General features: G+C 42.0%; 1 protein-coding gene across 4 annotated transcripts in view; it reads left to right on the top strand.

Annotated features, from left to right (window-relative positions):
- The window catches only part of hells (helicase, lymphoid specific), a 67,699-nt gene that overhangs the window by 36,210 nt on the left and 8,769 nt on the right, over nucleotides 1–22,720 (top strand). For all 4 annotated transcript variants that reach the window (XM_043712290.2, XM_043712288.2, XM_087999129.1 and 1 more), the window contains exons 14-19: nucleotides 4,059–4,217; nucleotides 4,322–4,464; nucleotides 8,933–9,071; nucleotides 11,855–11,938; nucleotides 19,721–19,840; nucleotides 22,103–22,219. In XM_043712290.2, coding sequence (XP_043568225.2) covers nucleotides 4,059–4,217; nucleotides 4,322–4,464; nucleotides 8,933–9,071; nucleotides 11,855–11,938; nucleotides 19,721–19,840; nucleotides 22,103–22,219 — 762 coding nt within the window. The remainder of the gene's footprint in view (nucleotides 1–4,058; nucleotides 4,218–4,321; nucleotides 4,465–8,932; nucleotides 9,072–11,854; nucleotides 11,939–19,720; nucleotides 19,841–22,102; nucleotides 22,220–22,720) is intronic.

The following is a 22,720-nucleotide window of genomic DNA, read 5'->3' as shown; positions in this document are numbered from 1 at the left end:
ATTGTCATTCTTCTGTCGGTAAACAACCTGATTTGTTATTCCATAGTCTAATTTATGTCTTGTTAAATGAATTTTTTGACATGCTGTGAACAGTACAGGGGAGTTGTTCTTTCCTTTAATTCCTGTCACATTTGCCATAATCATCTCCAAAATTATTTTAATATAGACAAACTACTTCTCTGCGATTGTTTGGTGATAAATGTTCCCATCTTTTTCTCTTGCTGTGTGTCAGGTTGAGGGGCATGGACAGAATGAATAGGAAGCAGCTGTTCCCTCAGTTGAAATATCAATAACAGAGGTAAAGGTAACAGGCAGGAGGTTTAGAGAGGATTTAAGGAAAAAGGTTTCACCCAGAGAGTCATAATGCACTGCCTGGGAGGGTAGTTGTGATGGGTAACCTCAAACCTTTTAAAGAGTACTTGGATGAGCACTTAAAATGTCCTAACATTTTAAAGCAATGAGCCTATTGCTGGAAAACTGGACTCATGTTGATTTGGTAGTATATATTTGGTAGTACATACTTGATGAACCAAATGGCCTCTTCTGAACTGGTTGATTCTAATGATACAACACAATTATCCAACCAGACCAGACTCTAGGGGGTTGGTGATGATTCGCCGCCGATTATTAGCCACTGCAGTTCTCCACCAGCGTTTCTCCACTGGGGTCGTTTGACCTCTGGAGACTATTCACCACCGGAAATATATATATACTGATTGTTGTTTTTCCCCTCCCCCCACCTGTTTCTTTCATATTTCTCAATCCCCTTTATTTATTCCACTACATATTGATAAAAGAGGTAAAATAAATATCATTTTATTGGTTTATATATAAAAATGAGTTACAAACTTTAACCAGAAAAAGGAAATATATTTTAAAAACCTTTTTATAATGGCAGTCACATTAATATTAAACGATTACATTTTTTAGTTCATTTGATAGTTCATTTCTTCTGCTCTGTTATCCGGCTTATATACTTTGTATGTAATTGGAATCACCAAATGCTGAAGATCAGTAGGGTTTGGTGGCGCTAAACTAATATCATTCCTTTTTCGTTGAATTATTTTCTTCATGCTGCTTGTCATCGGTAAAGCTGTAGGACTGACTGAGGGACATCAGCTACACATTCGTTAATAAGAACACTAGGTACTTCCTGCGATTCTTCTGCACGACGTTTTAAACTTGTTTTCACTTTCGCAACTTGGACACTTGCTGCAGAAGGGGAATGTGTGTTCGTTTATTGTTTTTATCACAGTGCCACTCTTGGTGTGGATCCGTCCATTACATCGGCCCCTTTGTTCACATCGCCAAAACTTAATACTTGAATCACTCTTGGATAGTTTATCAAAAACATATATAAAACCATTGTGGTAAAACTTCTTATTTCCACATTTACTAATAATTTCTGTTTCCATTTTGAAGACTTGAGGGTAAATGGGAAAAAAAATACAAACTTAAAAAAAAACTCTCCTGTAACGAAAATAAGTTGTTACTGAAACAACACAAACACTACCTTAACCAATATAACAACCATTTTATATAGTTTAGATATGCTCGGTCAAAGGGCAGTGGCTAATCGTCGGCGGCGAATGGTCCCATCCCGATCCTAAGAGTCTCCAGAGGAAATTAATTTTGTTTATACCAGAATCTTTCAAAATGGTAGTGTGAGTCTCCATCCTCTCCCCTGTCCTCCTTGTGATATTTTGCACCTGAACTCCACCCTTGCTCTTAACCAGATTTTTTGCTGACAAAGCCATCTCCCTCTTTTAGTTTCTCTGCATTGGGAGTGAGCTGTGAAGGTGCTCATTGGAAAATGCAGTGAAATTGCACCATGTTTTAGTACATGTGAGAAATGGTGTTGCAGTAATTTCATTGGATTAGTAATCCAGAGACTTGTGTTCATATTCTGTGATGGGCAAATCCTGTCATAGTATTTGAATGGAATTTAAATTCAGTTAAAGATCTGGAATGGAAAGCACGTCTCAAGGTAACTAACCTTGGTTACAATCATTGATTATCATTAGCAAGTCAAATGGGTTTTAATAAAACAAAGAACCGCTGATGCTGGACATCTGAAACAAAAGCAGAAATTACTGTCAAACCTCAGCAGGTCTGGAAGTATCTTTGAAGAGAAAACAAAGTTAGCATTTTGATTCTGGTGACTCTTCTTCAGAACGGAGCACCTCCCATGACAGAAAAGAAGGAAATTGTCTTTGCTAAAGTTGGCACACCTGTTACCTTGTGTACATACAAGCAGTGGTGCACGTGACCCCACTGAAGAGAATGGGAAGAAATTGTGTATTAAAACATGTTTAAAACCTGATCAGTTTAGTATTAAGCAAAAACTAATTCAATCATTTAAAGATTAAGCCATGAAACCCAGAATTAACGATGACTTTAAGAGACAAATTTAACTGAAATGGGATAGTTCAGGTAGTGCACCAAGTCATATTTAAAGATAAATGTTTGAAATAAAACCTACTCTGTATAACTATCTAGAATAACTAAAGCTAATAGAAGTGAAATTTATAGTCACATGTACTTTTACATGAAAAATACAAGTGGGGCAGACTGTGGCTTTGTGGTTAGGACTCTTTATGGGCATTTAAACGGGCATTGGATAGGCATATGGAGGATAGTGGGCTAGTGTAGGTTAGGTGGGCTTGGATCGATGCAACATCGAGGGCCAAAGGGCCTGTACTGCGCTGTATTTTTCTATGTTCTATGTTGCCTCACAGCGCCAGGGACCCAGGTTCAATTCCAGCCTCGGGCGACTATCTGTGTGGAGTTTGCACATTCTCTCCATGTCTGTGTGGGTTTCCTCTGGGTGCTCTGGTTTCCTCCCACAGTACAAAGATGTGCAGGTTAGGTGAAATGGTAAAAAAAAAATACCCGTAGCGTTCAGGGATGTATATAGGTTAGGTGTATTAGTCAAGGGTAAATGTAGAACAGTAGGGGAATGAGTCTGGGTGGGTTCCTTTTCGGAGGGTCGGTGTGGACTTGTTGGGCCAAAGGGCCTGTTTCCACACTGTAGGCATTCTATTCTATCCTATTCAAAGTTTTATAAGTCACCCCACCATGGTGCCTATACCAGTGAGTATTAAAAATGGAGTTGATAAGGGAAACGCAAAAAGTGTTTAATTTAACAAAAAGTTATCATTGTTGTATAGGGATAATATAGAATGCCTTGGAATAAATGCACAGTTGTTTTTTAAAGAAACTCTTAACTTGAGTGATGCCACTGAGAGTGTGGAAAGTATGTTTTTCCCCTCTCACTGTCTTCACCATCTCTCGATACGCTATATTCCATATGTCACATCTTTGTAAAGCTCTCGTGCTTCTTTTCATCTGTCTGTAACCTCCGGTTTCCACCTGGTCCCTGAAGGTTTACCCTTCCTCCTACCCCCAGTGATTCTCATTTGCTGAATTGACGTTTTGCAGCTACTTTTGTCAAGTTCTACAGAATGCCAATTCTGAACTGTCGTCATTCCATTGCCTGCTTTCTCAAGATTAACCTTTCCAAGTTCCTTGTCTTTAAATCACTTGCTTGAGCCTTTTTAATTCCTTTCTGGACTCTGAAATGGTTTATTGTAGTGCAGCTCAGTGTAAATGAAATTTGTTCACAGTCCAGGGCCAGTTGTTGAAGTGTAAATGGGAAACAAGACCTGACATTTTCAACATATTGACTTTTTAAATTATTTGTAATTCCCTGTGAAAAGATGAATGGCAAAAAAGTAATTTTGAATCTAGCACTGAATCTGAACTCATCCAGAATTAAATAAGCAAGCACCAAGTTACAGTTAAGTGTTTTGCTTGGTACATGTTCCTGTGTGACTTGCAGTGTACCCTGAGAAACATTTTTATCCCTGGGACATGAGTTAGTGCCCAACCTGGAGATTTTAGTCACTGATCCATCAGTATGAGACTTTGTAGCTAGCTGTAGCTCTGAGCAGGGAGGTTCACCTGCACCCTGAGTGACAGGCACCGTCAGTCAAAATCTAGACTCTGTGTGCCATGGTGTTCGTCAAATTCTGAATGGGTTATTATCGGTGTTGCAGATCCTGACTCCATTCCTGCTGAGGAGGTTGAAATCTGATGTCACTCTGGAAATTCCTCCAAAACGGGAGGTTGTGGTTTATGCTCCTCTAAGCAAAAAACAAGAGTCTTTCTATACAGCCATCGTCAATAAAACCATCTCAACAATACTGGGACAAGAGGTACTATAAAAATATGAAAGACATTTCATTTATTTGTTCTTTTTTCTCTTTTGAGGTTTTGAGTTTGCTGCAATTGTTTATTCATCTCTTCCATCCCTGATCAGTCCAAGCAGGAGAAACCTCAGCTAACCCCGACAGGAAGACCAAAACGTCGAAGCAGAAAGCTGGTGAATTATACAGCGGAATATGATGATGATGATTTGGAGAAGATGATTGCTGTGGTGCAGCAGAATGCCCACGAGCAGAGGTTGGTGACTGGGATGTGGCTTGTCCTGAAGGACGAAATCACAACATTAAACAAAGCATTACTGCAATTTGATACTTGACGATAACCTCAGGGACTCTGTTGTTCACATTCTTTTGAGTCAAAAGTCATGAGTTCAACACACAACCTAGGTCAGTCGTTTCAATTTTCTTTTCCTCGTGATGTGATCCCATTTTAATGTCTGAAACAAAAGTGCGACTCTAGTTATTGTATTGGGTGGAACTTTTCAGTTTTGCAGCAGGGAGGCAGTAGGAACATTCATTGTTTTGGAACTTTTAATGATAAATTAAGACCGTCTTCACTACTGTATTTTGTCATCTTGCTTTCATTTGACAATCCTGTAGGCAAATGAGGCATTTTGTCCTTTCCTCCGATTTAACTCAAAAGCTTGTGAAACCATACTTAGGACTTAGTCTCCTATTCATGATCATGTTTTCTACCTTGTTCTTTGTTTGCAAAGCAGTTAGATTGCTGAGGGTGAAAGATTTGTTTAAACCATTTTCCATGGTTTGACTTGCAAATAGTTTTCAAATCACTCTGCCTGTACTGCAGATGAGAAATGCACTATGCCAATTGTGTTTGACAAGTTTCACATAGGCAGGGGATACTGTTGTTACAATTCTCAAATTGTACACCTGCCCCCATCCCCTGCCCTGCCCCCAAATTGTTCCTCTGATTGGGGTTCTTTCTGAGGATGCCTGTGGAGGAACTTGGTTGCTGTCCTCCACATGGCTGCAATTAATGTCTTGAATGTTGCATCCCCAAAACTTTATCCCATGATCTCACTAGGAGTTATTTCCCACCGTTTGAGCAACCCTGAGCTGGGTTGACACAGTCATCAGGGAATGCTGCATTGTCTAGAAAACCATCCTTTGGATGATATGTTGAAACTCAACATGGTTTGAATTTGTTGGCACAATTTGATAAGAAGTGAAAGACAGTGTCTCTTAGTGTTCAGTCTTTAATGAATGCTGCCAGAAAAGGAACTGTTTATCCCTTTTGGTTTCTGTGGGCTCTTGTTTTTGCATGCATTGGCAAATTCAGTAGACAATATGATAAATCATTTTTGTTATAAAGTATTTTGTAACATTTTGATCTGATGAGTACTGTGTGAATAATGCTTTATTTATCAGTCTATTATGCAGTTGTCCAATATGTTTGACTTTAGTCAAAGGGCTTGAGATAATAATAGAGTAGCTGGTGACAGCTACTGTGAAGTGGTTACAAGCACTGCCTTGTGGCACTGAGGTGGCAAGTCTATACAGTAAGACATTGACTTCAGTGAATTACCATCCCACTGACAGCAGGAGATAATATTTTGCTCTTAATTATAGGAAAGAAATCCCATAAACTACTGAACACTGGATTCCAAAGAAAATTCATCCACAGAATATGACCAAGAAAGAACAGATTAATTTTTTGTAATCAATTATCCAAATCTTGGATTTTATTTAAAGGATTCATTTACATTGGGAGGTAGGGTGAATTGATTTGTGGATGTCAGTTTCTGTGATGTTGTCACAGCTGTCAAATATGAACAGAATCTTCAGAATAGGTTGTTAGATACGTGACTCAAAGTTTATAGGGGCAACAAGCAAAATATCCTCTCAGCCCTTTAAAATTCAGCATGTTTGCCCTTGTACACATTGCTTTAGGCTATGGAACATCCATAATGTAAGTGATGTTATATGATTGCAGGCACTAATGTTTCATTTGAGAGTGAGAAAAAGCGTAGGAGAGACAGAATTTAAGAATCTGATTGGAGCAGTTTCATGATACTGTTTCTTCTGCTCTCACTATTCCTCCTCCAGTAGTAAGTTTTTTCCATCCTCTTGCTGGTCTATCACAGACTGCGATTGGGAGAGCCAGGTGGGAAGGAACCTAAGATTGGAGGTTATGGGGCAGTTCTGGATGATGAGATCTACTGTCAGACTTTCTTCAGGAGGCATGGGGGGAGAAAATGGAAATAGAAGCAGTTTCTGTGTAATTCTGTAGTGTTGGTGCTGAGCTCCTCTGTGAATTTGAATTACTTGGCTTCAAATTTTAAAAGTATTATTTCATGTCTCAAAAATAATTTTAGTACAGTGCCTCCCAAACTTTTCCTTCTATTATCTTATTTCTGAGCTTGAAAATAGTGTGACTCATTGGTATATGTTTGGAGTGGGAGGAGATCTATAACTAAAGGGGGGGATGGGAGTCAGCCATTGCAAAATTCATGGCCCCCATCCTCAGCTTCCAGCCTCTACTTTGGGTATCCTTGATTTAGTGGTTCACCAGTATCTTACTGTCATATCACTGGTTTTGTTTCTACTGATTTTAGTCTTCTTCTAATGGAGCCCTGTTCTTTAACAGTAATGTTTTGGAACCCAAAATGGATCTGGTTGTTTATCTTTGTTTAAATTGTTCATGGGAGATGTGTGGTGTTTCTCGGGACAATGCTTATTGTCTATCCCTGATCGCCTAGAGGAGTAGTTAAGGGTTAACCACGTTGCTGTGATTCAGATGTTTTCTTTTGTTCAGGACCCCTAGTGTTTTGACCTTTGGCTGCGAATTGGCTTGAAGCTTCCTCCAGAGAGATAAAAGCTCTTAATAAAAATATATCTTCTTTAGTTTTGTTATTTAAGAACATCAATTAGATTGGGGAGAAGCCTTGAGTATTTGCAGCTGCCTATTGATTTAAATGCCTATGAATTACTACCTTCCTTGTTCGCTGTCTAGTGACCTCTGCTGGAAGATGCTTGTATTTATCTTGGAAAAGGGCAGGACCAAGCTTGACTGATGTGCCCATCATGAAGTTACTTTGCTCAATCTAGGCAGCACGACCTGGTACTTTTGGGAGAGCTGCTAGCACCCATTGAATTATGATACAGTGAGGCCTACTGTGTTCAGGTGTGGCTGGTCAAGACACTACACTTCTGGATGGTAGGAAGTATCACTTGTCTTCACCGTTGTAGCTTTCATTTTCATATTGGTGTCAAAATACCAACACATAAAAATAGACCAATAATCTTCCAATGTTTCAAAATGCTAGATATGTCTTTCAGCTGTTTTGAGTTTGGTTTGTAAGTGGTGGTTGAGGTAGAATCTTCTATGCCTATAAAAAGCCCACTTATTAAAGTTACCAGAACTAAGCTCATTGGCTCTGCTCTCTCCTGTCCAAGAACGATATTACCAGTTATAACTGCTCACTAGTGTGGTGTAAAATTCCAAGCAGTGGAATGTGGTGAAACGGTTAAAAATTATGTCCCAATACATGTGTGAATCTAACCGGAATGGAGGTGTTGCTTAGTCCCGTGTGAATCTTATTACACACCTCCCCGTGTGAATCTTCTTATCTGTATGTAACCAGAATGGAATGTGTTTTTTAGCCTTGCTCTGCTGTTCACATGAATGTTTATATCTGGAAAAGAGTATATCAGCTGGAAAAGTCTCCAGTTCGGTGAGTCTGCTCCGGGGTTACGTTTAACCGCCGAGCGTGGGTTGTTGGCAACCGCTCTACGAGAACTGACGGCTCCCAGTTCCGGTAACATGTAGAGTGAGTATAAGCCAGACCCGTTGGTTGTGGCGACGCTGCGGGGAATAAAATGCCCATATTCTAGCAGACTCGCCTCTTGGTCGTTTGTTCTGTGTCAGACTACTCTCCTACGAACCTGACCTTGAGAATTTTTTAAAACAACTAGAAACAACGAAATCATTCAGGATCTGCACCTTTTCAGTACCTGAATACCTAAATTATAGCTTGTGGCAAACAACCAAGTTCTGTGGATGCTAGAATTCTGACATACACATAGAAAATACTTCAAATACGCAGCAGGCCTGGCAGTATCATCAAAGAGAATGTGTTTTCACACTTAAATGACCTTGCATCAGAAAAACCATTGAGCTGAAGTGTTGATGGTTTGTGATACACTGTCTGAATCTATGGCTGATTGTCATATTACATGAAAGATATGGCATAAAGTGTGTAACACCCTGAATTGCTTACTGTAAACATTTGGTGGTACCTTGTTCTGCAGTGATCTTTTGAGGTGCACCATCTCTCTTCCAGGACCCAATTGTAATGATTGCTGTATTGGAATCTCGAGCATTAAATAGCCATTCTATCTATAGCCTTTGTAGGTCCATGCTTTCTAGCCACTGATGTCCTTCTGGAGTGTATTCATGGCTGTAATAATGAAAAAAAAGACCTGATTTGTTGTCAATGGTTATATAATATTGACCAGTGGGATTGTGAAAATTGTGCCAGGTGATCTCTGACACTCCACTGAAACTTAGCGTAGCACCTGAAAGGTGTGGTATTCTTATAGTACTGTGATGTTGTGCCAGTCCTGTTTTTGTGAGCTGAAGCCTCTGGTTTGGGGCTGGACTTGATTGTCACCACTGACCCAGAGCTGAGAGTGAACAGTTAGCTGATGTTCTAAAAGTAATTTGCAGTTTGTTTTCTCACCAGGCCTGTATTGGATGTGTATACCCCACAAGATAAGGAGGTTCACCTGAAATTGCAGAATGTACTGATGCTCCTCAGAAAGTGTTGTAACCATCCTTACTTAATCGAATACCCACTGGACCCCAAAACCCAGGAGTTTAAGGTGAAAATATTTCCTTCAGGTTCTCAACTGACTCTCAGTATTTTGTATCCACTGGAAACCCAGCCCCCAACCTCTGCTTCTGCATTGGGTTATTTTCACTTAGAATATTTGACCATTATGGCACAAAGGTTGAGTTTCCTCCATCTGTGTACTTTAGCAGTAGGTAAATGATCCCAAGAATTGATTTTCTCTTTGAACATCACTGAAATAGATTTGTTTTATTTTGTTTTAAGAAATAAAGTTGCACTAATTTAACAATTGTGATGGTTTATTTCAAGCTTTTTGTGGAGCTCTCTGTCAGACTTTTAAATCCTTAGCAAATGTTCATTTAAAATTTAAAGAAAAATTTTCAAAAAGTCAGATTTTTAGTGGCTCTGGTTACTAATAATGGATTGATTAATTTTTGATTTATGTCTTGAAGATGCAGTTAACTTCAATAAAACAAAGAAGTGTGGGTGCTGAAGATCTTAAACAAATTGCTGGAGAAACTCATTAGTTTGGCAGCATCTGTGGAGATAAAGCAGTTAGAGTTACAGTTTCAAGATGAGAGTCAAAAAGTGTGACGCTACAAAAGCACAGCAGGTCAGGCAGCATCTGAGGAGCAAAAGTTGACATTTCGGGCATAAGTCCTTCATTAGGAATGGACATTCCTGATGAAGGGCTTACGCCCGCAAGATTGACTTCTGCTCCTCAGATGCTGCATGACCTGCTGTGCTTTTGGAGCACCACACTTTTTAGCTCTGATTGGCCAGCATCTGCAGTCCTCACTATCTCCTATTTTTGAGATGTGATCCTTACTCACAACATTAGCTCCGCTTTCTCTCCATAAATGTTGCCAGACCTAATGAGTTCCACCAGCAATTTGTTTTTGACAGAACTTGCTGTAGTGTCTACCTGAAGTCCGCCCTTTTATTGATAAGATCTGCTTTCAGGCGTCAGTTGCAGTGCAACCCTTGCTAGAATATCTTGCTTGGAAAAAGAAGAAAGAAAATCAGTGTCTTTATAAAAGAGCATCGTCCATGCAGCAACAAATCTGAATCCATTCGTTCTTCTACAGAGATGTATGCAAGTCACATCCAAGTTCAGAATGTGTGAACAAGCTTTCTGGCTGTGACTTGCTGCATGACAGAACCCAATTTTAGAAATAAATTGGAAAGTTGGAGTTTTCTTGTCAAATTTGAAAAGAGTGCTTTTTCCGATTCACCAATCAAACCTGAATATGTGGGGAAAATTTGTTTAAGAACTAATGTTAACGATTAAATACCAATTTTTGCCAGTAATGGGTATTATTATATGTGGGGGAAAAAAACGGTTGTAAAAGTGAACCTATTTTTGTTTTCTCATCAATTCCTCTTCTGCCCTATCCAAGCCCTTTAAATATATTTTTTTAAAGATTGTGTTTTCAAATGTGAAAGATTATTTCTAGTAGGACTATGTTCTCATAGTTCTCTTATTTTTCCCATTGCCATTTTTGCAATAACGTTTAAATTTATATCATCTAGTTATTGACGCCTGGCTAGTGGAGATGTTTTTCCTTTAATTTTAGCTGTACCATTCAGGTGGTGATGTCATTGGACCAGCTCTGGGGATGTGGGTTCATATGGAGCAACAATAACAAACCCCGCACCCCCATCTCCAATCCCTTAACCTTTTCGTAGCTGGTAAAATTTATTGAAATTAATCCATCTGGAATTGAAACTTGCCTCAGTAACTGGGAAACAGCTATTGATTATCATAAAAGCTTATATGATTCATAAATATCCTTTTTCAGGAATGAAATCTGCTACTTGGACAGGTCCACTTGTAACTCCACGCCAAATAGTAATGTGGACCTGCCTAAATAAGGTAGCAGATTTCATTCCTCTTAACTGCCCTCTGAAATTGCCTGCTTGAAGCGCAACAAATGCTAGCCTTGCCAGCAGTGCCCACATCTCATGAAACAATAACTACAAACAAATAAACATTCTGATCTGTTAAATCATCATCTTTTAACTTTCTCCATTCTATTCAAATATCCATCTCTCTCCCCCTCACTTGTCTCACTCACTTGACTCCCTCACTCGCCACACATTACTCACTCCCACATGTTCCCTGACGTTCTGAGTGTTATCTGGGTCAACCCTCACCAGGACCTTTTCAAATTCCTCCCAAAGTAAGGATTTGGAAATTGGGCAGGCTATTTTTACTCAACCATCCAATGATCTGTATGTTTATCGTCAACTGCATTTTTATTTTATGCGCATGTTTGTAAAACTACTTATTTGATTAACTTTTCTTAATTTTGCTAACTGTGTTTTCCACTTTTTTAAAGATTGTATATTTGAATTCCTAAGTTGCTGTGAATTTTGCTTATGCATTCTTCAGGTGATTAGGTTACTTAGTGTGGAAACAGGCCCTTTGGCCCAACAAATCCACACCAACTGCCGAAGTGCAACCCACCCAGATCCATTCCCCTACATTTACCCCTTCACCTAACGTTACGGGCAGTTTAGCATGGCCAAGTCACCTAACCTGCACATTTTTTGACTGTGGGAGGAAACTGGAGCACCTGGAGGAAACCCACGCAGACACTGGGAGAACGTGCAAACTCCACAGTCAGTCGCCTGAGACAGGAATTGAACCTGGGTCTCTGACGCTGTGAGGCAGTAGTGCTAACCACTATGCCACCGTGCCGCCTGGAATTTGCTTCTCTCAACTGATCCTTGAGTATCCACAAGCTTGATAAATAGTGAAAAATTATATGACTATTGTATTGTTTGACATCTTAAATCTGTTCCTTGTAGATAGATGAAGAACTGGTGAAAAGCTCAGGAAAATTCCTTATTTTGGACCGAATGCTGCCAGAACTTCAGAGAAGAGGGCACAAGGTGATGTGTCTGTCCTATGTGTATAGAGTAGTGCTTTTTCATTCAACTATGCTCATTATTTGAAATGCTGATTTGCTCAAAGACCAGTAGAAAACTCTTGCAGTCAATTTACTTATTTAAAACCAGCAGCGATGCAGAGTTCAGCAAAACTGAATCTTGGAAGGTAGAACATTATTCTGAGGTCCTGGTGGGTTTGGCCTGGATGCCAGTTAGAATGGGAGGATTTGATTCCATGCTGTACATCTCTCCATGACTCTATAACGTAATGTAAATCAGTCCTTCCCCATTCTACGCTTCCTAAATCTTACCTAATTGTAACCTTAATGTATCTGTAAAACAACTTGGAATTTCCTTTTATTTGACATGTCAGTGATCTTTTGTATCCCCTTTAGGCTCTCAATCTTCCTTTTAGGTTCCTCTGGCAGATTCTGAACCCCTCTGGGGATTCAGATGCTTTGAGACCTTAAATCTGTCATAAGCCTCCCTTTTTCTCTTTCCATCCAATGCTGTATATTCCTCACTCCAGGGTTTATGGGATTTGATGGCCTCTGTTTTTTTTTCTTTATTGGAATATGTTGCTTCTGTACTCTCTCTCTTCCTTCTTGAATGCATCCTACTGTTCTGAGAGAGATTTACCTGCAAGTATCTGCTCGCAATCCATTCTGATCAAATCACATCTGATCTTATTAAAATCACCCTTCCTCCAGTTGACTACTTTGATTTCAGACCCATCCTCGTCTTTTTCCAGAACAATCTTGAATCTAAAAGAGTTAGATTGTGTGTTTTTTTTTCTTTATTGGAATATGTTGCTTCTGTACTCTCTCTCTTCCTTCTTGAATGCATCCTACTGTTCTGAGAGAGATTTACCTGCAAGTATCTGCTCGCAATCCATTCTGATCAAATCACATCTGATCTTATTAAAATCACCCTTCCTCCAGTTGACTACTTTGATTTCAGACCCATCCTCGTCTTTTTCCAGAACAATCTTGAATCTAAAAGAGTTAGATTGTGTGTTGTACCTGGAGTCAAGGTGAAGGACATCTCGAGTCAGTTTAAAAGGCTACTGGCGAGGGAGGGGAAGAGCCCTGGTTCAGGAAATATCCAGAATTAGGAACAAAATTAATAAACAGGACTTCAAAAAGTTGTAAACTCTGGATTATTGCCTGCTTCAAATGCAAATTGCCAAAGAGATGATAAGATTAGGGAAACGAATGCATGGCTAGAGGAGTGGTGAGGGAAAGAAGGATTCCATTTCGTGGAGCATTGGCATTAGTATTGGGACAGGAGGGAACTGTACCTTCAGGACGGCCTTCACCCGAACCATATCCATTTTAGTGGAAAGTATAAATAGCATGGCCACAAGACATTTCAGTTTCCAGAACAAGTAATGGGACCAATTATGGAAAGAGCTGAAAATGTGTTGCTGGAAAAGCGCAGCAGGTCAGGCAGCATCCAGGGAACAGGAGAATCGACGTTTCGGGCATAAGCCCTTCTTCAGGAATGAGGAAAGTTTGTCCAGCAGGCTAAGATAAAAGGTATGGAGGAGGGACTTGGGGGAGGGGCGTCGGAAATGTGATAGGTGGAAAGAGGTCAAGGTGAGGGTGATAGGTCAGACTGGGGTGGGGGCGGAGAGGTCAGGAAGAAGATTGCAGGTTAGAAAGGCGGTGCTGAATTCGATGGATTTGACTGAGACAAGGTGGGGGGAGGGGAAATGAGGAAACTGGTGAAATCTGAGTTCATCCCTTGTGGTTGGAGGGTTCCTAGCCGGAAAATGAGGCGCTCTTCCTCCAACCGTTGTTTTGTTGTGGACTGGCGATGGAGGAGTCCAAAGACCTGCATATCCTTGGTGGAGTGGGAGGGGGAGTTGAAATGTTGAGCCACAGGGTGGTTGGGTTGGTTGGTCCGGGTGTGCCAGAGGTGTTCTCTGAAACGCTCCGCAAGTAGCCGGCCTGTCTCCCCAATATAGAGGAGGCCACATCGGGTGCAGAGGATGCAATAGATGATGTGTGTGGAGGTGCAGGTGAATCTGTGGCGGATATGGAAGTTTCCTTTGGGGCCTTGGAGGGAGGTGTGGGCGCAAGTCTTGCACCTCCTGCGGTTGCAGGGGAAGGTGCCGGGAGTGGAGGTTGGGTTAGTGGGGGGTGTGGATCTGACGAGGGAGTCACGGAGGGAGTGGTCTTTATGGAATGCTGATAGGGGAGGGGAGGGAAATATATCCTTGGTGGTGGGGTCCGTTTGGAGGTGGCGGAAATGACGGCGGATGATGCGCTGTACATGGAGATTGGTGGGGTGGTAGGTGAGGACCAGTGGGGTTCTGTCCTGGTGGCGGTTGGAGGGGCGGGGCTCAAGGGCGGAGGAGCGGGAAGTGGAAGAGATGCGGTGGAGGGCATCGTCGACCACGTCGGGGGGGAAATTGCGGTCCTTGAAGAAGGAGGCCATCTGGGTTGTGCGTTTTTGGAACTGGTCCTCCTGGGAGCAGATGCGGTGGAGTCGAAGGAATTGGGAGAATGGGATGGCGTTTTTACAGGGGGCAGGATGGGAGGAGGTGTAGTCCAGGTAGCTGTGGGAGTCGGTCGGTTTGTAGTAGATGTCCGTGTTGATTCGGTCGCCTGAGATAGAAATAGAAAGGTCGAGGAAGGGGAGGGAGGAATCTGAGACTGTCCAGGTGAATTTGAGGTCGGGGTGGAAGGTGTTGGTGAAGTGGATGAACTGTTCAACCTCCTCGTGGGAGCACGAGGCGGCGCCGATACAGTCATCGAGCAGAATGGGATGGCGTTTTTACAGGGGGCAGGATGGGAGGAGGTGTAGTCCAGGTAGCTGTGGGAGGACCAGTTCCAAAAACGCATCCCAGGAGGACCAGTTCCAAAAACGCATCCCAGGAGGACCAGTTCCAAAAACGCATCCCAGGAGGACCAGTTCCAAAAACGCACAACCCAGATGGCCTCCTTCTTCAAGGACCGCAATTTCCCCCCCGACGTGGTCGACGATGCCCTCCACCGCATCTCTTCCACTTCCCGCTCCTCCGCCCTTGAGCCCCGCCCCTCCAACCGCCACCAGGACAGAACCCCACTGGTACTCACCTACCACCCCACCAATCTCCATGTACAGCGCATCATCCGCCGTCATTTCCGCCACCTCCAAACGGACCCCACCACCAAGGATATATTTCCCTCCCCTTCCCTATAAGCATTCCATAAAGACCACTCCCTCCGTGACTCCCTCGTCAGATCCACACCCCCCACCAACCCAACCTCCACTCCCGGCACCTTCCCCTGCAACCGCAGGAGGTGCAAGACTTGCGCCCACACCTCCCTCCAAGGCCCCAAAGGAAACTTCCATATCCGCCACAGATTCACCTGCACCTCCACACACATCATCTATTGCATCCTCTGCACCCGATGTGGCCTCCTCTATATTGGGGAGACAGGCCGGCTACTTGTGGAGCGTTTCAGAGAACACCTCTAGGACACCCGGACCAACCAACCCAACCACCCTGTGGCTCAACATTTCAACTCCCCCTCCCACTCCACCTAGGATATGCAGGTCTTTGGACTCCTCCATTGCCAGACCACAACAACACGACGGTTGGAGGAAGAGCGCCTCATCTTCCGCCTAGGAACCCTCCAACCACAAGGGATGAACTCTGATTTCACCAGTTTCCTCATTTCCGGAGGAGTAGAAACTGACAAGTCATCTCCCAGTTTAAGAAAGGGAAGAGGCAGAAAGCAGGAAATTATGGTGGGGTTAGTCTGATTGTGGAGTACTTGGAAATGTATGATAAAATAGGGCTGAATCAGCAAGGCTTGGTCAAGGGGAGGTTGTGCCTGACAAAGCTATTATGATTCTTTTGAGGAGATAATGTGCAGTTTTTAGATAAAGGAGAGCCAGTAGAAGTGATTGATTTAGATTTCCCAAAGGCCTTTGACCAGGTGCCCCACAGGAGGTTGCTAAATAGAATAGCTGACTGGCAAAATGCAGAGATGAAGGGTCTTTTACAGCATGGCAGCCAGTGATTAGTGGAATTCTGCGAGGGTCAGTGTTGGGACCACAACTATTTACACAGTAATGATTTGGACAGAAGAACAGAGAGCACGTTATGCTGTTTACAGATGACACAAAGATAGAGAGTGAGATGCGGAAGTGGAGATGCTGCAGGAAAGACTTGGACAGACCTGTAGAGTGGGCAAAGTGGTGCCAAATGGAATACAGTATGGGAAAGTGTGAGGTTATGCACTTTGATAGGAAGACTAGAGGTGTTTCCTAAAATGGGGAAAGGCTGTGAAAATCTGGAAGGGACGTAGGAGCCCTAGCATTCTTGAGGTTAACATAAATTTAGACAGAAATATTGGCTATCACTTCAAGAGGACTAGAATACAAGGATGTACTGTTGAGGCTGTATAAGGCTATGGTCAGACCACATTTGGAACATTTTGGGCCCCATTTCAAAGGAAGGATGTACTGACTTTGCGGGGGTCCAGAGAAGGTTCATATGAATAATCCCGGGAAGAAAGGATTTGTCAAATTAAAGAGTGGTTCAGGAGTTTAGGTCTGTACTCTGGAGTTTAGAAGGATGAGAGGGATCTCATTGAAATTTACCGAATTTTCATAAGCCTGGATAGAGTGGAAATGGAGAGAATGTTTCCACTGAGGGCCTGAGGGCACAGTCCCCTAGTGATGGGATGTCTCTTTAGAGATATGAGGAATTTCTTATTCGGAGGGTGGTGAACCCATGGAACTAATCGCCACAGATTGCTATGTAGACCAAGTCATTGAGTATAATTAGTCAGGAGTTCAAAGATTACAGGGAGAAGGGAAGCAAATGGGGTTAAGAAGTAATTCCACTATGATCGAATGGAAGAGCAGACTTGATGGGCTGAATGACCTAATTAAACTCCATACCTTATGGTTAAGGTCACTGTCTGTAAAATAATCCCCTGCTGATACTTCAACCACTAGCCCAGCTTCATGATCTAAAATTAAGTCCAAGACTGCCCCCTTTCTTGTAGGTCCTTCTATTTACTGGCTTGAAAAGCTCTGCTGGATGCATTTTAAAACTCCATTCCCTCCATACCTTTCACACAGTGACTACCCCAGTTAATGTTGGGGAAGTTGAAATCTCCCACTGTAACTGCTCTAATATTTTTGCACTTCTCTGAAATGTGCCTACATTTCTGCTGTTCTACTTATATTGGACTGTTGAGGGACTATAGTACACTCCCAGCAATGTGAGTGCTTCATTTTTGGTTTTAAGTTCTACTCATAATGGCTTCATTTGAGGAGCCACGATTATGGATGACCCAAAAATAGATGAGAAGGCAAGTGGAGAGCAAAGGGACATGGATGACTGGGCAAAAACCTGGCAGATGGACTATAATGTGGGGAAATGTGAGATTATGCATTTTTAACAGGCAGAATTTTGGAGCAAAATGTTGTTTTAATGGAGGAGGACTGCTGAAACTGCAGCTCAGAGGATTGTTGGAGGTATCCTGCATTAATCTAAGCTAGAATACAAGCTCAGGTAATGGAGAAAGTAATTGGCCTTTAATTTTCTTGGTAAAGCTTTATCGGACTTAAATACTATGAACAATTTTGGTCCCCTTATCTAATGAAAGATACACTGGCATTGGAGGCAGTCCAGAGAAGGTTCATAAAGTTGATCCCAGGTAAGGGGGGAACTGAGTCGTAGAAAACTTATTGGAGTTTAGAAGAATGAGAGGTGACCTTATTAGAGTCATAGAGATGTACAGCATGGAAACAGACCCTTCGGTCCAACCCGTCCATACCGGCCAGATATCCCAACCCAATCTAGTCTCACCAGCCAGCATCAGGCCCATATCCCTCCAAATCCTTCCTATTCATATACCCATCCAAATGCCTCTTAAATGTTGCAATTGTACCAGTCTCCATCACTTCCTCTGGCAGCTCATTTCATACACGTTCCACCCTTTGTGTGAAAACGTTGCCTCTGAGGTCTTTTTATACCTTTCCCCTCTCACCCAAAACCTATGCCCTCTAGTTCTGGACTCCCCGAACCCAGGGAAAAGACTTTGCCTATTTACCCTGTTCATGCCCCTCATAATTTTGTAAACTTCTATAAGGTCACCCCTCAGCCTCCGACACTTCAGGGAAAACAGCCCCAGCCTGTTCAGCCTCTCCCTGTAGCTCAAATTCTCCAATCCTGGCAACATCCTTGTAAATCTTTTCTGAACCCTTTTAAGTTTCACAACATCTTTCCGATAGGAAGGAGACCAGAATTGCACGCAATATTCCAACAGTGGCCTAACCAATGTCCTGTACAGCCGCAACATAACCTCCCAACCCCTGTACTCAATACTCTGACCAATAAAGGAAAGCATACCAAACGCCTTCTTCACTATCCTATCTACCTGCGACTTCACTTTCAAGGAGCTATGAACCTGCACTCGAAGGTCTCTTTGTTCAGCAACATTCCCTCGGACCCTACCATTAAGTGTATAAGTCCTGCTAAGATTTGCTTTCACAAAATGCACCACCTCACATTTATCTGAACTTGTGGTAGCTGCAGGAAGGGTCTTGCCCGTTGTGGAGTGTCTCGAACCTGAGGACATAATCTTAGAGTAAAAGATCACTCGTTTAAGACAAAGATGAGGAAGAATTTCTTGAGGGTAGTGAATCTGGAACTCTGCCGCGAGGGCTGTTTGAGGTTGGGTATTTACGTTTATTCAAGGCCGGTATAGACGTTTTTATCTGAGGCAATGTTAACAGTTATGGGGGGAAAGGCAGGAATGTAGAGTTGGGGATTATCAGGTCAGTTATGATTTCATCGGATGGATTCAATGGGTTTTCTGTCTTACTTCTGTTTCTATACCTTACAGTCTTCAGTTTTGATTTTAAGATGTCTGACAAAGCCCATCTTAGCATTCCATTCAGAATGTCGTCTGCACATTGTCGATATTAAAATGCCTTAAAACTCAAATAATGTTCGGTAAATCAGGACTGATTTTTAATGTCTCATGAAACTTGCACGTGGGGCGGTTTGATAAACCCAGACTCTTAACCCCATGTCAGATTGCCACAAGAATTAAAAACTACACCACCAGGTTTTTTTTTAGATTAGATTAGATTAGATTACTTACAGTGTGGTAACAGACCCTTCGGCCCAACAAGTCCACACCGACCCGCCGAAGCACAACCCACCCAGACCCATTCCCCTACATTTACCCCTTCACCTAACACTACGGGCAATTTAGCATGGCCAATTCACCTAACCTGCACATTTTTGGACGGTGGGAGGAAACCGGAGCACCCGGAGAAAACCCACGCCGACACGGGGAGAATGTGCAAACTCCACACAGACAGTCGCCTGAGGCAGGAATTGAACCTGGGTCTCTGGTGCTGTGAGGCAGCAGTGCTAACCACTGTGCCACCGTGCTGCCCAGGTTGTTTAGGATTGTTCTCCGTCACCTTTGAAGCTCACCAGACATTCCAGCAGATCTGATGTGAATCTTGCAAAACTTAATGCATGTGAAAGTTGTTACAATGGATTCAATTCTGTAATATTAACACATTCTATAAGACATCAAGCCACTTATCATTTGGCTACAAATTCTATTCGATCTATAATGGCAATGTGGAGCTTGTCTGTTTCCTGCCATCTGTAAAAGTCCATCTCCACTTTACCCGTCCTTTTATCCAGAGTGCTGCAAGCTACATTCCCTCTTCAAAAGCTTAACATCCCCGAGCATTACTACAGTTTGGTCTTTGCTCTATTCTGATGGACTGTTCTGATTTTGTTTTTAACAGGTGCTGATATTTTCTCAAATGACATCCATGTTGGACATCCTAATGGACTATTGCTACTTGAGGGACTACAAATACAGCCGGCTGGATGGTTCCATGTCTTATGTAATGCGTGAGGAAAATGTATGTTCCCCTCAGGCTGCAGCTTGAATCTTTGCCATTTCTTAGTTTTGGCTTTCTTGTTTGTAAAAGAAATAACGAAAACTAGTGGAAGTGTACACACCAAAACAGGTTAGACTTCACTCCAAAGTTGTTGCTGCTTTTTAGCTTCCTGGATTTCTAAGCAGTATGGAATATGAAAATTTTGTTCCCTTTAAAATGTGCAGCCAGCCAGCTACCCAAAGTTTCCATGAAGATTTTTACACAAGCTGTCTATAAGTGGCTGGCACGTGTGCAATTATTGAAAAATATAATAGTGCAAGGATCCTTAAATCAATCAGCCACTTACTAGAAAAGAAAATTTGATTGTTATAGAACATAACAATACAGCACGGTATAGGCCCTTCGACCCTTGATGTTGTGCTGCCCTTTTATCCTGTTCTAAGATCAAACTAACCTATGTACCGTTCGTTTTACTATCATCCATGTGCCTATCCAAGAGTCGCTTAAATGTCCCTAATGTATCTGACTTTTACTTCCACTGCTGGCAGTGCATTCTATGTACCCACCATTTTATGTAAAGAATCTACCTCTGACATCTCCCCTAAACCTACCTTCTGGCACCTTAGAATTATGCCCCCTCGTGATAGTCGTTTCCACCCTGGGAGAAAGTCTATGCCACTCAACATCTTGTACACCTCTACAAGTCACCTCTCTTCCTCCTTCGCTCCAATGAGAAGAGCCCTAGCTGCCTCAACTTTACTTCATAAGATCAGACATGCTCTCCAGTTCATGCAGCAACCTGGTAAATCTCCTCTGCACCCTCTCTAAAGCTTCCACATCCTTTCCATAATGAGGTGACCAGAACTGAGCAGAATACAGACAACCTCGGTTAGTCAAATGACAATTATCCGAATTTTGGATTATCTGAACAAGATTTCAATGTCTTGTAAAAACGTTATTCATCAGTTATCCGAACAAAATACTCTGCTCCCGTCTCTTTCGGATAATCGAGGTTGTTTTGTATTCCAAGTGTAGTCTAACCGGGGCTTTATAGAGCTGCAGCGTAACCACTTGGCTCTTAAACTCATACCCCTGCTAATGACAGCCAACACACCATATGCCGCCTTAACAACCCTATCAATTTGTGTGGCAACTTTGAGGGATCTATGGATGTGGACCCCTAGATCCATCTGTTCCTCCACACTGCCAAGAATCCTGTAATCTGCATTCACATTGGACCTTCCAAAATGAATCACTTCACCCTTTTCCAGGTTGAACTCTTAACTGCCACTTCTCAGCCCAACTCTGCATCTTGTCAATGTGTTGTTACAACCTACAACAGCCCTCCACACTATCCACAACTCCACCAACCTTCGTGTCATTGGCAAACTTACTAATCCACCCTTTCACTTCCTCATCCAAGTCATTTATAAAAATCACAAAGAGTAGAGATCAGAACAGATCACTGGTGTTAGGTCCTTCAAGTCTTGACCTGAAATAGATACAAGGGATGTTATTTTAAAGAAGTCACTATATCAACGTGAACATCTTTTAAAATAGACAGCTGAATTGAAAATGGAACTGAAAGAATAAAACCAATTAAAGAAGCTTGAATGAACAAAGGTTTATGGATAAATGTGGTTAAATTGCACCAATGTTAAGAGGAATTAATACAGAGCTGTCACGTGGCTTTTGTAGCTTCCTAAGCTGATGGTTTCCTGAAGAAGTAATTGAAGAGGAAAATATTAGTCAGGGATATATAATCTGGAACTGGATGGTTGTTTGGTGTTTTATTTCTTGGAGTGGATATGATGGGCGAGGAAACAGATGATGGAGAAAGGAGCAAATTTATGGAAGCTGGTATCTTGGTTAGGAATCCCACCTATTAATTTGCAAAAATTTATTCACTGGTGATATCAGAGAAAGAAATTGGCAGAAAAAAATCATTTGGTTCATTTGTCCTTCAGGAAAACCATTAGCATGCTTCTCTATTTTTAGTCCCTTGAGCATGCTGACCCTATTCAGTTTGGATACTGAACTTGTTTTTTCCACTCTGACTTAAACTGTTTGTCCTGTTTGGGCTGAATGTTGCTCTGTCTCTCAATATTTTGGCTGTTTATCTCTGGAATGGGCTATTAAATGTGTTTGTACCCCTCTTGCTGAGTTTCTTTACTTAGTCTGCACATATCACTAGCATGAACTTTGAATGGGCAATGGGGTTGGAGAGCAGTAATTCTTATTAGAAAGTATTCTATTTCTGTGCCACTTTTCTTTTTTCCCCAGATAAACAATTTCAACAGTGATCCTGAAGTTTTCATCTTTTTACTGAGCACTCGAGCTGGGGGTTTGGGCATTAACCTGACTGCAGCAGACACTGTCATTATATACGACAGTGACTGGGTAAGTATTGGTAACTGACTGTGACTTTAGTGCTTTAAATTTACTAACTGATATTTACTGTTAATCCTGTGAACATTGATGACTTCTTTGTGCACTGGGTAGAATCTACTGTAGCTGATCAACAAACTGTAGTTTGGAATATCACTTGAAGTCAGGATTTTTAACACTGTGCACAATGAATGGTGTAGCATTCGGTGGCAGGACGTTTTAGTAAATGTTACCTTCTGCTTAGTGCAGGAGTGAACTAATGGTGGACGAGTCTGTTGTTTTGAGATGCTGAATGAATTTCCTATAGTTTATTGGTGATAAGTGTGCACTACAGGGCAAGAGTTATAGCTGGGGGCAGGGAAATTATGATGCGGTGAGGCATGACTTAGGATGTGTGGCTTGGAAAAGTAAGCTTCAAGGCAAGGGCGTAATTGATATGTGAAGCTTGTTCAAGGAGCAACTATTGAGTGTCCTTGATAAGTATGTACCCGTCAGGCAGGGAGGAAAGGGTCG

Source organism: Chiloscyllium plagiosum, unplaced genomic scaffold (assembly GCF_037043375.1).
Source record: "Chiloscyllium plagiosum isolate Xiang-an unplaced genomic scaffold, Cpla_swu_hap1 HiC_scaffold_22, whole genome shotgun sequence".
Taxonomy (NCBI): domain Eukaryota; kingdom Metazoa; phylum Chordata; class Chondrichthyes; order Orectolobiformes; family Hemiscylliidae; genus Chiloscyllium; species Chiloscyllium plagiosum.
This window is presented reverse-complemented; position numbering and strand designations above follow the sequence as displayed.